This window comes from Lucilia cuprina, chromosome 4, assembly GCF_022045245.1.
Source record: "Lucilia cuprina isolate Lc7/37 chromosome 4, ASM2204524v1, whole genome shotgun sequence".
NCBI classification, from domain to species: Eukaryota; Metazoa; Arthropoda; class Insecta; order Diptera; family Calliphoridae; genus Lucilia; species Lucilia cuprina.
The window spans coordinates 24,753,830-24,771,010 of record NC_060952.1 but is presented as its reverse complement, the minus strand read 5'-3'; the positions used below and the strand labels follow the sequence as shown (position 1 = coordinate 24,771,010).

The window sequence follows — 17,181 nt, the reverse complement described above, 5'->3', positions numbered from 1 at the left end:
TAAACATATGACATTTATTAGATTTTTGTTTAGCCTTTATTAGTTTTCTTTAAATTATGGAGTTTAAATGCTATTACATTTAGTTTTCATTATTCTTCCTTATATTTTTTGGTTGCATTCAATCCTATTGTGCAATAAACATTTGTAAACATAAATCCTTATATATTTTTGGCAATGATAACATTATAAGCTCTTTATACTGTCTATGCATATGACCATACTTACATACATCCATATATGTTTGTCATTACTCTGCAATACAGCGAACTTGTTCGACAACAGCGATATGAACAGCTCCTAAGAACTACTACAACCCACTAGCAATGTTACTATTGAATTTATCAGGGTGTCATTGAGAGTGACCGATTGACATCTTACTGATCTTTTGTACATACAAAGCTATAAGTTGTTATGAATAACATGCAACTTTTAAAACAATTTTTAAATTTTCTGCTTCATTTAATGCAAACGGTCACTTTTATCATTATTTTTATTTTAGGTTCCAATTGGCATTTTTCGTACTGTAGGGTATATCGTGTTTTAACCCTAGATGTTATTCATATATACATATATATTAGGATCGCCCCGTTCGAATGTTGGAACATCAGCTTACCGAAAATTGTTTCTACATTTTTTTCGGCTGAGCCTGCTCAAAGTTTAAAAGGAGCAAACAGTTAATTATTGAGGTTTTTACTTATATTGAACACAAAGAAATATTTAAAAAAACAACATTTTTATTTTTTAAATGAAAATAATGTTCTAATTATTTCCAGTTTGTTCTCATCCTAATGTATGTAAAAAGCATACTAAATTTTTGATAATTTTCTTTATAGTTTGTTGTAGTTTTTTTTTTTAATTTTTTTGCAATACAATAACGTCATGTCATTGTTCAAATACTCTGGGAATTTTGATGAGTAAAGAAAAAATCCCCAAAAAATATAAAAAAATATTTCGTTGATTGCTGTCTGTATTACACTATACGCATGTACTTAATATTGATTGTAATCGTGATAACAGCAATTGTTGCAAAAAAATGCAAACAATTTATGGTTTTATGCAGACAATTCTAAACATACTAAAATATATACTAAAATATATATGCAAACATATGTTTGCATGCATTGCCGATGGTGTAATATTTGTTTTTTCCCATATGAAAGAGCGCTTTAAGAGTACAACAGTTGGTCTATGGATGATTGAACTTTGTAAAGTGTATTCTATATATTATGAGTATTACATATAATATTATGTTTCAGAATTTATATGCAGTTATAATATATAGCATTAAATAGGTCTATACATATTTGAATATAAGTTTGTGAACATATAAGTATATGTAAACATGTATGTTTTCGACCATGGGGACCCATCAACAATTGTAAAATATAGATGAATGTATGTATAGATTCCTATTTATATATTTACAAAACTAAATACTGGTGGAGAGTAAAATATCGACGGTTGTTACATACTGAAAAAATTTAAGGAGAAATTAAAATCACTTAATATTTTAAAATAAAAAATTTCAAATTACATTTAATAAGTAATTATATATGTTTCGTGTATGTTAGACCAGAAGTCGTATTATGGTGCGATTCCTACCACAGATTCTCGTAAAGGACAAGCAAAACATGCCATCTGGATGTAGGTACATATATTTTCGAAATTTTTTATAACATACAAACATCCTCATTTTACACTAACTAACTCTTAATTCCGACTTTTAGTCATTACTTAATCATAATAATTTCTGTATGCCAAAATTCTGCATAATTTTCTCATGAATCTTTATGACTATTTAAACTTTGACTGTCAACTGGTATTGCTCAAATAGTCTCCTAAAATACCAATAGGCGTAACAACAATAATATTAAAAATATTACAATTTTACAATTACAACTATTGATATAACATCAATAAACATGTTTTAATATAAGTATCCTGTCAGACATTATAAAATGTTGCTTTCTAGGACTTTATGGCGGGTCGAAATGAAAAATTGTATTTGACAAAAAATTGACAATTCAATTTTTTATTTCAATGAAATTTTGTGCAAATATTTTCTTGACTTTATAGATTACGTCTATTTTTTTTTTTTTAATTTTATTCAAAATTGTGAGCCCGTCGAAATTTTCGGATAGACGGACATTGCACTATGGGCCAGAGGGTGGTGCTATGATGAGAGATGTAACAGAAATTAATTCTGTATTTTAAGCATCTATTAGAAAGGAAAAATGCGACATAAATCTATTGGAGCTAAAATATTTATATTTGAAAATGTCATTGCAATAAGAAATTAAAAAAGTGTGTTGTATATGGGGGCTAGCCGAAATCGTGAACCAATATTGATAATTTTCAATACCAATCAACATGGATCAACTAAAAACTATTGTGTAAAATTTTAGCTCTCTAGCTGTGTCCTTTTGGACTCCATCGTGTTTTCAACAGACAGACAGACGGACATGGCTAGATCGTCTTAGAATCTAATGAGAATTAACTTAAAAGTATTTTTGATCAGTTAAATAGAATATATTAAATACACACTAATACAAATGAACTATGTAATAATTAACACTATTGTCATATTTAATATTAATTATATTTGTGCTAAGCAAGTATTTAAATTTCAAGCCTGAATGATAAAATACAGAATAGTTTTGGCTTTGTTCTTAGATTTTTTGTTGCATCATATTTTAAATTAAACCGAAATAAGTTGCTGATTTTCCATTTATAATGAAAGTCCTTGCATATATACCACACATGTATTTACGGTTACTCAAATATAATACATATGTATGTATGTAAAATTTTATGCTAAATGCATTTACCAACATAAATACATATACTCGTAAATAGAATTTATAAGAAGCTTAAATGTAGTTAAAGTTCCCGGAACTGATAGATGCATATCTTTGTTAATGCTGGTGGAAAGGGTATGTAGGATAGATATGAGTATATTTTGCAATATATTCATAAATAGATTTAAGAATTAAACACATACATCTATATATTTATAATCATATGGTTACGATTTTGTAACAAGAAGACCAATAAAATGTGTCAGCACTTGTACAATTAATGATCCATACTATGATTGTGTTAAATTAGAATAGTTAGTTAAAGTAGATGTTTAATTGCTTGTTAATTAAATATATTAGATTTGGAAATGTTTATTTGCGCAAAGTGAAATATGTATATAGAACAAGTTGAAGAACTGTCCAAAATCTGTTTAGAAATGTTGTGTTCAACTACAATTAAGAATTTGTTAAATATGACGTGAATATTGTTAAATACATTTATTTACATTGTGTTAATGTTTAGCTCGAAAATTTTCTAGCCGATTTTATTTACTTTCTTAATTTTACTAAGTTCTAGTAATCATTACGACATACATATACAATCAAATTAAAAACTTTTATTACAAAATATTATTTAGTTTTATTTCATATTATTTAAATTAAGTAAATATAAAAAATAAAGTACGTTGGCGAAATAAAAAATCGTATTAAATTATGACAATATAAAAACTAATTGCATTGTTCAGTTCAGAAGAACAGCAAAATGAACAATCACATACAATGTTGTTAAAGTGTTGACAATTTATGAGTTTAAAAAATATTAAACCATTAACAGCCATCCTATCAAACTACGTTACATTTTAGCATTCCAATAAGCTTAAGATATTTTAAAATGTTCATGGTTTTACCACGGATAATACATTGTATGTACATTTATTTAATAAAACTAAAATATGTTCATGAATAAAATAAAACAAATAATTCAAAACATATGTAAATAAATAAATTAAATACAAAATGAACATGCAGACCTAGTCTGACAAATGAACAAGCGATGTAAGTACATACGGGTAGACGAATAGATGTGCATATATTGTTAACAGCTAAAAAAACTGACAAATATAAACAAAATGGTTAAATATTTACATGTTTACACTCTAACGCTTTAAGCTAAATAAATACGCGAAATAACAACATAAAATAAAAAAAAATATAAAAAAGAAACGTTAACAAATTCAATTTCTGTTTTGGTATCATAATAAATAACATTAAAAAAAATCAGTTACATATATATTTATATATATTAGTGTGGTCCCAAAATTAAAATTACAATTTATTAGTTACATTTTTTATACTGACATCAATATTCTGTCGAAGGATAAAAACTCTGCAAAATATCTTAAAATTTTGCAAATGAGTAATCTAGATAATTTAGTTATTTAATACAAAAGTCGTTATCAATAACATTACTTAACTTTTTTGAATGGGATTTGCAGAAAATTATCTAGAGAATGAGTTTGCGATTCGATTCATAGTTGATATAAGTATTTGTTTAAAAATTGTCGATTTATACTTTTATGTAAAAAATATTCCAAATAACACTATAAAATAACTTGATAATGGAGCACGGAGTAAGCGAAAGATTATAAATACAAAAAATAGCTATGAAGTCGAGTTTAAGCCCGAGAAAGTCCGTTAAGCACATTTGTAACCAGTTATTTTTTAATCTCGTCGAACAAAAATAATTAGTTATTCATCCCAAAAGTAAGTACTACCGCATTGCTTCAATGAAAGGTCCTATTTTGAGTAAAATTTTCAAAAAATATTTTAAATTTTTATTGATTGAAAAATGCCAAATGACGGCACATATATTGGTAAAATTTTAATGGATTTTTGTTCCATGTCATTTGTCTTCGCAAAACTTGGCGAAAAAGTATTATTTAATAATAATGGTTATTGAATACTTACATGTCGAAAGATACGTTAATTTCGGAGCGATATTTATTTTTTATTGTAAACCTATTTTAAACAGATTTTATGTCAAGTGACCCAAATTACATAAATCAACTTAGATGAAATTTACTCAAAGGATAAATCTGCTGTAGATTGAGTGAGTCAAAGTTGGACATTTTTGTCAAATAAGTTTTTTTGGATTCATATATCTTTAATACATGCAATAATTAGACAGATTTAAAAATTCACATTTGAACAGTTTGTTTACTATAAACTAAAATAATCTTCTAAAGAAATTCAATTTTGACATCAGGTTTTCAAATAATCCAAAAATAAAATCTAAATATCTCTTATAACTTAAATTATACCAAATTTTAAATAATTTTCTATAGAATAAAGTTGTAATACAACTACTAATATACAAAAATCTATTATTATAATTTTTATATTAACTGCAAAAATGTAAATATATATTTTTTTTAAATATTTATAGTTTGCGTATGTTATACTAAGTTTGTAATATTTATGTAAAACATAAATTTACATATGTATATAAAAATGTAATATTTTTATTGTACATAATTTAGTTTAGAAACATCACTCTCTTGGGCACTGTTAAACTTTATATTGTCTCTCATATAATTTTGTGTTTATATTATTCAAAATAATTGTAATATTTTCAAATTTATTGCATTTTTGTGTTAATGCTCATAATGTATGAGTATGTGTTTTTATTTAGTATGTTTTTATGTTTATTTGTAAACTATGTTTTTTTTATAAACTTGCACGTAATGTTTGTATTTTTTTTTTGTAATTTTATATACTGTTTGTAATTTGTTTTATTAAATTATAATTGCATGTTTATTTTTATAGAAATTTATTTTCTTGCTGTCTGTCATTTGTACAATTCAATTTATTTCGGTTGTTTTTATTTAAATAATTTTTTAAGTACATATATTATTATTTATTTGTTAATATATTGCAGAAATAATAAAAAGTAAAAAATAGAGATTTCCAAGAAGTTTCCAGATTTTCATTTTTTTTTTTTTTTTTTTTGCAAAAACAAACAGACGGACAATTAAATTTATTTATATTGTCTTTAAATTTCATTAATGGCTGAAACATATATATTTTAAACAGTTTTTTGGAGCTCTTCCCACAGTATTAATGTTTAAAAGAAAAATCCCATAGAAATTTCATCAAAACTTTTTAAGAAAAATTTTGCAAAAACATTTTAAAAACATGATTTATATTTTTGCATTGTACTTATATATAAAGTAACTGAGCCAGTTATTTCGGAAAGGGTACAATTCCCTTGAAGTAAGTCTTTGTAATAAAATACAAATGCATTTGGCTATAAAAATATGTAACCGTACGCTTTATCAGTATTGCCAAAATCTTCTTTGGCAACACAGATTTCCTAGAACATGGCTTTGATCTAAAAATACCAAACCTCACTGTTTGCCGAACTTTTACCATCATGAAAATCGTGATCCACGTTTGGTAATTGACAAGGAATATGTTTTTCTTGGTGGCTAGTGAAGATTCGCCTATTTTCGCGACAGTATTTTTTTAAGGTAAGCCTAAGATAACTTGCTTTTCTGCTTAGCTTTCAGTATTCGGTTATCGGCTCAGCCTTTTGAATAAAACCTAATAGACTTGCTACTAAAACGTTGATTATAAGCTGAGGACTTCTCCACGCCATGAAAACTTTATGAAAGTTGTATACATTGAAATATATATGAGTTTTTGTCGATTGCTAAGCGGTTCATCTATCATTGAACATATGCCAGGACGGGTGCTAGACAGAGCGGAGTTACTACTGGAATTGCTCGAAATTTGGGCTATAATCTGTAAGTGGATCTAAAACTTTTTTGACTGGTAGTCATCTCAAAAACTGATTTTGTATAAAATTCGACAATTTAAAGTAATTTTTTCATTATCTGTTTATTTTGTTTAAAAAATGTTGAATGTGAAATCACTAAATCAGCTGTTAGGAACCATACGGTTAATCAAACGATAAAATAGCAAATTTTTCATAAAAACAAAGTATACTTCATTTATAATTAAAATTTTCAAAATTGAAACAAAAGACATTGCGTATGAAATCTTTCAATTATTTTTTCAATACAAATTTTTTAAATACCAATAAAAGACGACGGAGCAAGAAAATCTATTAAGTATGTATATCATATAAATTAAGATTTTAATACCATTTATTTGAGATAGTAATCATCAATACAAGTCTAGCAGGTAGTTCTTCAGAAAATTTAGTTTTAACCACAAAATAAAGTCGTTTCTATTATTTTTTCCACCACTGTAAATAAAAATATTTTTTGAATATTAAACTGCTAATGGTAGTGTTTAATTACAAATAGTCATTATTATAACTAATAAGTAAGATAATATAGTATTTAAATTTTCAAATAACTACAAAAAATATGAATACAATGTATACTTAATATTTAAAATTGTCAAATTAAATATTAAGTATACGTCAAGGTGTAACATAATAGAAAATACAAAGTATACTTAATATTAAAAGTTGTCAATTTAAATATTAAGTATACGTCAAGTTGTAACATAATAGAAAAATTTAAGAAAAACAACTATACGCCTTAAAGTACTAATTTCGTAATTATAAAATACTTTTGGCAATTTAAACGACAAGGGGGTTGTCTGTCATAAATAAACATAATTAAGCTTTAATCATAAAATTAAATCGTCTATTATTATTTATTATAATTTTCAACACACTTAGTCAATTTTCTAGCTTAATGCGAAAAATTTAATAAAACATTTGTAATATGAATAACAATACCCAACAAAAAGACAATACTAAATAGACTTGTCAATTTACATAAAAGTCTTAATGAGAACAGCAATGACTTCCTGTGTTAACACAATGATAAAAAGAAGCAAAAATAAAATGATCCTTTTACTTTATACAACTCCCACTCTATACTATTATTTTGTGTCACAATTTTGTACATAGACATAATGATAACAATAAAAAACAGACAATAACAACAATTGAAATGACATTAACAATAAGCAGTCAATTACATGATAATAAACTAAAAAAAACGTAAAAGGGAGTAGGAAAGAGTGCGAGAGTATTACTTGTTATATTTCTCCTAGGCAGTCACAAAGTCTTATCATTATCAAAATTGTCAACAACAATAATATTAGCAACAAAAATAACAGCATAAGCAACCATAATATCTTTATTTATCAAAAAAATAAAACCAACAACGATTTCATTACATTTCAATACTCGTTTCTACATCTGCTATTATTATACTTATTAAGTAATGTTTTGATTTCAAAATGAACAACAAACACAATAAGCTGAATAACAAAATATAAAGACTAAGCAAAAGAACAACAACTTTCGAAGCAGTATTGCAAATATCAACAGAAATTACAATGAAAATACTAAGAGTATTAGCTTATTACTACGCTTCCATCCTCCGTCTATTATATATGTTCTATGTTTTTTTTCTTGCATGAATACAATGGTAAGACTAGGGCTTCACTTTGTAGGCCTTTAATGGACTAATTTACGCATTCATTTTATAATGTGTTATAGAACCACTTCTAAACTTCTATACACATTCTAAATCGTAGTTTTTTTTCTTTAAATAATTAACCAATCTCTTTAGGTTTTTCAAATAGTGAGTAATATCCTCATAAAACTAGTTTTTTGTTGAACTATTACATATAGTAATCTGACTGACAACCATGAAAGAGAGGAACTTGTTTATATAAATTATTTGACGCCAATTATTAACGTTAAAGTAATTTTATTATTTTATAACTATATAATTTGATTATCGCTACAATTCATAACATATCAACGTATTGATTTGTGACTAGTTTCAGGGTGAATATTCATTCTAATGGAGGCTAAGTGAAATGTGGTTTTGTCTATTTTCGATACATAAACCGTACATTTCTACATTTTCAATTTCTGATCTGTAGACAACACATCTGGACAATATTCTTTAAAATTTTATTGGTGCTGGCCTTATAATTATTCCTAACTAGGAGCCTGCAAAGTTAGGCCTTTATTAAGGCCTTTATTAAGGTGAATGTGCATATTTTTATACCCTGCAATACTACATGGTGAGGTTATTATCCGTTTGAACTGACTTTTGTAACGTACTGCTATTCTAATTTTGTAATCAAATTATAGTTCATTTAGTGTTTTTTTAGTGATCGCTCATCTTCTTAGAATCTAGCAAGGACTCAAGGAAAACCTTGTTATTATTCCGCAGCATCGTCCCTGAAAGCCGTTTGTACCGATTTTTGTAACGTACTGCTGTCCTAACTAAATAGAATTACCGATTTTTTCTAAATTCCAGCCTCATTTCTAGTTAGCCCTCTAAGAAAGTCATTTTCAAAAAAATTACTCAAACATCAAATGATATTTTAAATACACTCATAAATGGCGTTAGGTATCACATGGTCGACCAAGCCCAGCTGTATTTATAGTCGTTTTAGATATAAGTATTTGTTTTGCAAAACTGCGAGTGTGAGAAATATCATAGAGATGCACATCTAAACAAAACAAGAAGCTTTAAAAAAGTGTTGTTATTATAAACAATGGCTATGAAGATATAAACAAAAATTTGTTGAGAAACAGTGGTCTGAATGAGAGTTTAAGTTATGTCAATTTTGCAGTAAATGAGTTATTTATGTATACATTCGTATTTATATAGATTTTTTAATAAAATAAGCAATATTTTTCTGTGCTATAACTCATACAACTTAAATGTTTTAAAGATAAAAACTTTAGATGATTGTGAAAGTTATATTGAAAACTTAATCACCAAAATCTAAATTTTCTCCACTGTTCGTTATTTTCTATGAACCTGTTAAAACTAAATAAAATCATTATCATATCACACCATGTTGATATTTTTGGTTAAGGGTGTTTTATAATTCTTTCGTTAGTTGCCGTCAGTAATAATAAAATTAAATTGTTGTTGTGTTTTCTTAAACGGAACAAAAGCTGTAAAAGAACAGCAGACGTCTACTAAACACTGTATACCCCCTGCATTAAACAGAAAATTGACTCCAACACATTGTCTTTCTTATTATTTTAAACCCACAATTGCTGCCAATGTATATATGTATATACATAGTACGTATGAATTAAGTACTGTGCTGTGCTGTGCTATGCTTGTGATACTAAATTTATTGTCTAATCAATATAAGATATCAAGTACTTGCTAAAGTAATGTTGGAAGAGTTTAAGTAGAAATAAGATGATGCTGATAAAATAATTCGTTTTGTGTTTTTCTTGTCTTCCACATTCAACCACATAGTTTTTTTCGTTCGCTTTTGTTTATCTAAAGGATTTGCGCTGTGCCAGTGCGGCAGTTTTGTGTCTGAGAAGGATTTTTCTTGTTTGTCAATAAACAATTTAAGTGTTTGGATCTTGTGACTAGTTGTTAAAACCAATGTAATCTTAATTTGTATATTATATGTATGCAGAGGTTTATTTGATTTTTCTGTCATTGTCAATGGTAAAAGTGAAATATACAATTTGCCTTTTTAATCAATATGTAACATTTGATAAGAGGTTTTCAACAAATAAGTAGATTTTTTTTTTACTGCGGACATTTTGGCAGAAATGTTGATGCTTGTGATTTTGATTTGATAGAAGATTTTTGTTGCTGATTAAATAATTTTGAAAGAATAATTGTTTTGTTTTTCTATAGCCACTTTAAAAAGATTTAGAAAATCTTTAACACATTGTGTTCTACACTTTAAATACATTTTTTTTTTTACCGTAATACCTCATTTATTTTTTTCTTTCTAGCTAATTTACCTTTATCGAGAAATCTATTAATTTGTTGTAAATTTTAATTAAAATTCTAAAAAAATCAATTATCTTTATCTGCTCATTGTTGTTCTTTTTTATCTCTTATGTCTCGAATCATTTTTTCTTGTATTTAAAATTTTTACTTTGTTTTGTTCTCATTCCTCGTTTCTCTTTATATATTGTTAGGGAAACACCAGCTTGTTTATTATATTGTTTTACAACTTTATGACTTTTTTTACTTTGTGTTTACAAAAAAAGAACTTATAAAGATAAATATTTATTTAGCACTTATTGAAGCTGCAGTGGGGGAAAGGGAAATTATTTTATTTACATTAATAAATATTTAAATTAAAATAAATACTTAAATAAATAAAATGTTATTATACAGTTGTCATCATGTTTTTGATGTTAATTATATTTACTTGTGAAAAATTGTTTTTGAAATGATCTGTTCTTAGCCGGCATTCTTTCCCCTCAGAAAGGGATATGTACAATTATATTAAAATAAGGAGATAATTAACGCATACAGGATCAATAAGCTGACTTTTTGATATCAAGATTATGTTACGATAAATTTAACTCGATTATGTCCAGTAATTCGGCTCCAAATAACATAGTAGAGTTACATTTGAGATTATGTATAAAAGAAATATGAAAGCTCTCTACAAATTATAATTAATTTGTTGAGGATTCTTATTATGTTTATATACGAAATGTCGATTAAAGTTCACGTTATATTAGTACTTATGAAAATAAGCACATTTTGTTTTCATTTCAAAAAATTTCATTCCTGTTTCCAAAATGTATACATATAAATCTCTTATATATATAATGTGCAAATGTATGTAAGTCTAAAAATTCTTATATCGCAATAAATGTTTTATACTTATATCCATTTTATAGATAAAGGTGAGTTCAACATTAATCGTATTTGAAAGCAATCGATATTTTTATATGCAAGTTTTTAATAATTAAGGCACAATTTTTAAATGGCACAAAACTAAATTATTAATATATTTAACTGTAAGCACTATTTTTATAATAAAAAAAATAAATTCTTTTTGTTCAAATTTTTTTTAATAATCTTATTTTGTATAAAACTTACTTTATTTTTTTATAAAAAAAAAACAATATATTTTTTTATGTAAATTTCTATAATTTATTTTTCAATTACATTAATTTAAATGAAAGAAAAAACTCTCCCAAAACGGAAACAATAGAAAATGTTTTCAGGGCTAAAGAAAAATATATTTTATATATATATATATCTTTAAAATTGTATTAATAAGTAAAAAAACAAACAAATCATAGATCATTGTATCAAAAAACAATATTTTTTTGTTGTTGTTTTCCATACTTTTGCCAATTTGCAGTTAGAGTTATGGGCATGGACGAGAAATTGCATCAAAAGATCTTCGAAGATAATTTATCATTAATCGATACACCATTGATAGCGACAACAACAAATACAATATACCATCCCGGTGCTGGTTCCTCGAATGGTTACAAAGACATACTACCGTATCCGTATCCCATCAATTTGACCGAATTTCATCATCGACATAATATGGCGCAAGAAGTAACTATAATACCAGATGTCATAGATACTGGTATCGGTTATTCAAGTATGTTTCATTTCTTAATATTTTTTTTGTTTAACAAATTAAAAACTTTCCTCAGAGTAAAAATAAAAAATAATTTTAATACCTTTTGCTTTAACAATAAATATTTCTTCTTAAAAAAATAAAATTAAACTATTAAAGAAAGACAACAAATTTTGAAATAAATGTTTTAAGTTTTAATTTATTTTTCTTATAAATATTTAGGAGTTTAGGCTTAATTTTGTGTTTATAAACTTTATTTGTTTCATTTTGCTCTACTGTAAGATCTATGTTAATATAAGAAATATAAAGCCACTTTATGAAACAAAAAAAAAATAATAATAATAATAATAAAAGGAGTTTATATGTTTTCTATAATATTATAAATTTTGTTGAATAAATTATTTTTCATATTTTTTTTAAATATTCTTTTTTATTTTTGTTTTCTAGTAGTTTGCTATTTTTATAATTTTTTTTATAAATTTTTGCTTAGTTTTAACTTTTCTAAAAAATTAAAAAATTACAAAAAGTTCTAAAAAATTACAATTTTATATATTCAATTTCGTTTTTTATATTGTATTAAACAATTTTTGAAAAACATATTTAAAAAATGTTAAATAACAAAGTTTTTTCAAAGCACGCTAATTCAAGTTTTCTTTTCTTAATCAAAAGCACTGAAATTTTTGTTACAAAAATTAAAAAAAAAAAAAAAAAAAAAACTAAAAAACTTAAACATTTAAAAACTAATATACAAAACAAACTTTTACATAATTTTTTTTTACTTGTAAATCAATTTCTTACTAAACCAAAAAAATACCAGAAATGTTTTAATAAATTTTCCCCTTTTTTAATAAAAAAATAACAAAAAAACAACACCTTACACCAAAATCATTAAACAATTAATAACATTGATGAATATTAACATCAAAATACCAACAACTATAACCAAAAACAACAAATAAAATTGTTTGTTCATTTAGTTCATCTTAACAAAACAAAAAAAAAATAAAAATAAATAAATAAATCAAAATAAATCAAAAATGAAGCAAATGCCACAAAATTTTACATTTTCATTTTAAAATGTCAATTTTTAAACTCAGTTTTCAAATTGTTGATCATTGAACCAATTCCAAAGAATAAACTCCACATCAAAAATACATTAAATTGTAATTAACTCATTTTTGTTAATTGTTTATTTAAGTTGCTTTAAATCTCAATCATCTCAAATGCTAAATCAACAAAAGAACTAAATGTTTTAGTTTCAAAATTCAAGCTTCTATCAAAACTGTTATATCATTTTCAGTATAATTTTTATGCTTTTATTTTATTTTTCTAATTTCTTCTTTTTTTCAGTTTAATTACAATTTAAGTTGCTGTAGAAATTTCAAAAAAAAAACATTTTGTTTTTTATACTTTTCTTTTAATATGTATTTATGAAAATTGTAGCTAAAAAAAGAAAATAAAGACAATTCTGCACAAATATAGCTTAAAGTAATAATATATTTATATACAGAATCTTAAAGTTTCGTAATTATTTTATAAAAATAAAAAATTAGCTTACTTCTAACAGGTGTAAGTTAAAATACCAAAATTATAAATGTGCTAGTCTTTTTTATACAAAATTTAGTTAGTTTTTCTCTTTCTTTTTTTTTTGTCTTAAATAAAGCGATAAATTCCTTTAGTTAACCTGGCTAAGACCCTAAAACCTGTAAGAACTGTTATAGTGATAAAAATTATTGAGTTCCCCTCTAAAGTGCAGTTTATTATTATTTTTGTGTATTTTGTTTTGAAATATTATAAAAATAGTTTTTAAGGGTTATTTTTATTTAAAATAAAATTTAAGTATATTTTTTTAAAAATTTATTTAAAATAATATAAAACGAAAATCGTTGTATTAAAAAAATAGTGCGACAAATTAAGCGAAAATTTTAATACCTATGAAGTTATGTTACTTTTCTGATAGGTATTATAACGCACAATAAGAATCTGTTTTTGATATTCTATAAGAGAATTCGTTATAGAGGCCAAATACGATAAAATCAATACAAAAATCCTAACTTTTTTATTATTTTCTATCCAAGTTATATCATATACGTTATTTCAAAGGCTTCTTTATATTTTTAAAATCCGTAAAATAATTTAAAATTGGTTGAGACTTAACTAAGTTACTGACTTAAACATGCTTTGGTTTTTATCCTACATTAAGATTATAAAGGTGTTTGAAAAAATTTAAAAACAATATCTTGTTCAACCAATCAGAAAAGGTTACGCTTTCAATGTATTAAATTTTATCTGATATTTGAGTTTCTAAGGACATTTTTAAATGGTTTCAAATAAATATTAATCATACGCTCAAGATCTTAAAAATGTTTCTTATTCTCGTTATAGAAAATATAGCACTTATATACTTATATAGAGGTGTTCATAGCGTGGATTTTGTTTGGATGTGTTTAATTTTGTTCATAAATGTTTAAAAATAATTTTAGTCAAATCGAATAGCCTGTGTTGGAAATTGATTAAATAGTGTTAAATTTTGTAAATAATAGGGCTTGCCGTTAAAATATTTTTTTCTTAACATTTGACTAAATTTTATTAAAAGCTTAAACGTCAATACAAGTATTTATAAAACTTATTAATAAAGTTATTGATAATTTATAACATTGTTCTTTTTTGTAGGTAGTAATATTACTGAAATATCACTTCGGCTAAGTGGAACTTTTAAAAAGTATAGTTTGGCCCTAAAACAAGATTCTATAAAATTATGCTTAGTATTATTAAATTTAGGAGTTGGTTCATGGAAAGTACTATTATAATAAAGAGATAGTCAGTATAAAATACATATTAAATTTCAAAAATTTTAGCAATTTGTATAGAAATCGTAGTCAAAGTTTTAATAAAGTTACAGTTAATTAGTATCAAGATTAATTAATAGATTAGCTTACAGACGGCTCAATGGTATTCCAAGACTAGTCGAAAGACTTATTAATAGTCTAAAGGTAAACTTGATTTTGAATATGGGCTAGTCTCTTAAATATTCATAGAATCTACTAACTTGTTCATTAATTAGAATACGACTAGGATAATAATAAGTAGCTTTTAGAATAGTCTATAAACTAGTCTATTAATTAACCTATTATTTAGGTGGTTTTATATACCAATATTTTACCCAGATTATGGAAAATTAAAAAAATATAAAAACAATATTTAAATATATTTTTAAAAGTACTGAAAAATAATACTAAATTTCTAACCAAAGTACGCTTACTAAAAGATTTCTGCTTACATAGGTTTAGTACGATATTTGTAATTAATTAAGTAATTAAGCGCGTTTTGAAATAATATAAGAAATTATAAAGTTATTGTTGCAAATATACAAAACTTTACCAAATTTCAATTTAAGATGAAGTAAAATTTAATAATTATACTTCAATTTTTTTAATATTTAATAAGTTGTAATATTTATTTCAATAGATATATATGGAATTATTGAAATCTAAAAGGTAATATACATATAATACAACGATTTTCGAAAAAGTAATAACTATTCTTCAACTATTACTATTATTTATATAAATGTATGTCTGTACAATTACCTATTTATTAAAAATATATCTATTATATCTACAATTTCATTTACATTTTCATGAGAACATATTACTGAAAATGCTAAAACTTATTCTCAACAAAAATTAATTAAAAAATTTTTCTATCTTCTCTTTCTTTTTCATACTTTTTTATCCTTTTTTTCTGCTAACATAAAATGAAATATACAAAAAAAATATTTATTCCTATTACAAACGTGTTTTTTCATATATTTTTCAAACGAAAAAAAACTAAAACAACGACAATGTAAAATGGATTGGAAATTTTACAAAAAAAAAAAAAAATAAATAAATACGACTGCAACTAAATCTACATGCAATTACAACATGTAAAATAATACAATTGAAAAAATGAACATTAAAAAATTCTTTAAATATGTTAAATTAAACAAACAAAAAATAAAAAACCTGGAAAAATTGGCAAAACTTTTTCATTTTGCATAAACTTAAAATGAAACATGAATATCATCTATTCAACCACTTTTATCAACAATACAATACTAATACAAAAAAAATTGCTCTTGAACACGTATTTCTAACTGCTTGTCTTTGGAACTGAAAAATGTAATGGAAAATGTAAACTGCATTTCTGTAAATGGACCAAAACTTAAACTACTCCAAACTCGTCTTAATGTATCTTGTATATCTGTATGTATGGACAATAAAAATTCTATGGTTTGCAACAAAACATAATGATGACAACGTCATCATGTTGATATTGATGTTGCTGATAATATGTATGCAATTATACAACAACTATGCAATAAATGGAAAAAAATATTTTCTACCTTATATCGTTCGTTGCCGACAATGAATATATGTTTGTCTGACTTGTATATGTCATTTTTAAAAACACTAACTACTTTTGGGAAACTTGGATATTTTTTTTTTTTCTTCGAAATTATCATTTTTGCTGTTTGGTTTGGTGTCAACCCTTAATGCTTATGAACTTCAACAAAATGCTTGTTTGTGGATCTTACAACTATTACACAGGTGGTCCGGATGTTGAAGAGAACACCTCAACGGATATAATCAAGCAACACTTTCAGGTAAGTAAACAGCTATAACAAGTAAAACTCTTAATATACCTTAGTTTTACCAGATTCTTAACTTTTGTTTGTGTGTAGAAAAGAAGGCCTAAACATAATGGATACAAATTTGGAGTAGAAGATTTAAGATAAATGAAGCGAATATTTTAAAAACAATTTCGTTTACAACACATGTTCAGTATATATGTACATATGTATGTGTGTAATATGTACTTATGTAGATTAGAGTGTCCAAAGAAACAGCCTTTTTAAAAATTTAATGTAAGAATACCTCTCAATAGATGTGTATTAATGTACTGAACACGAGAAAAATAAAAAAAATATTTTTTTTGCCCTCAATTCCGT

The 17,181-nt window shown here is 24.8% G+C and overlaps 1 protein-coding gene across 5 annotated transcripts in view; it reads left to right on the top strand.

Moving 5' to 3' along the window:
* Nucleotides 1-17,181, top strand: part of LOC111674636 — a 276,494-nt gene that overhangs the window by 238,442 nt on the left and 20,871 nt on the right. For 3 of the 5 annotated variants that reach the window (XM_046947770.1, XM_046947769.1, XM_046947772.1), the window contains 2 exons: nt 11,958-12,209; nt 16,781-16,836. In XM_046947770.1, the coding sequence (XP_046803726.1) occupies nt 11,958-12,209; nt 16,781-16,836 (308 nt within the window). The remainder of the gene's footprint in view (nt 1-11,957; nt 12,210-16,780; nt 16,837-17,181) is intronic. The other 2 variants (XM_046947771.1, XM_046947773.1) reach the window with 1 other exon arrangement.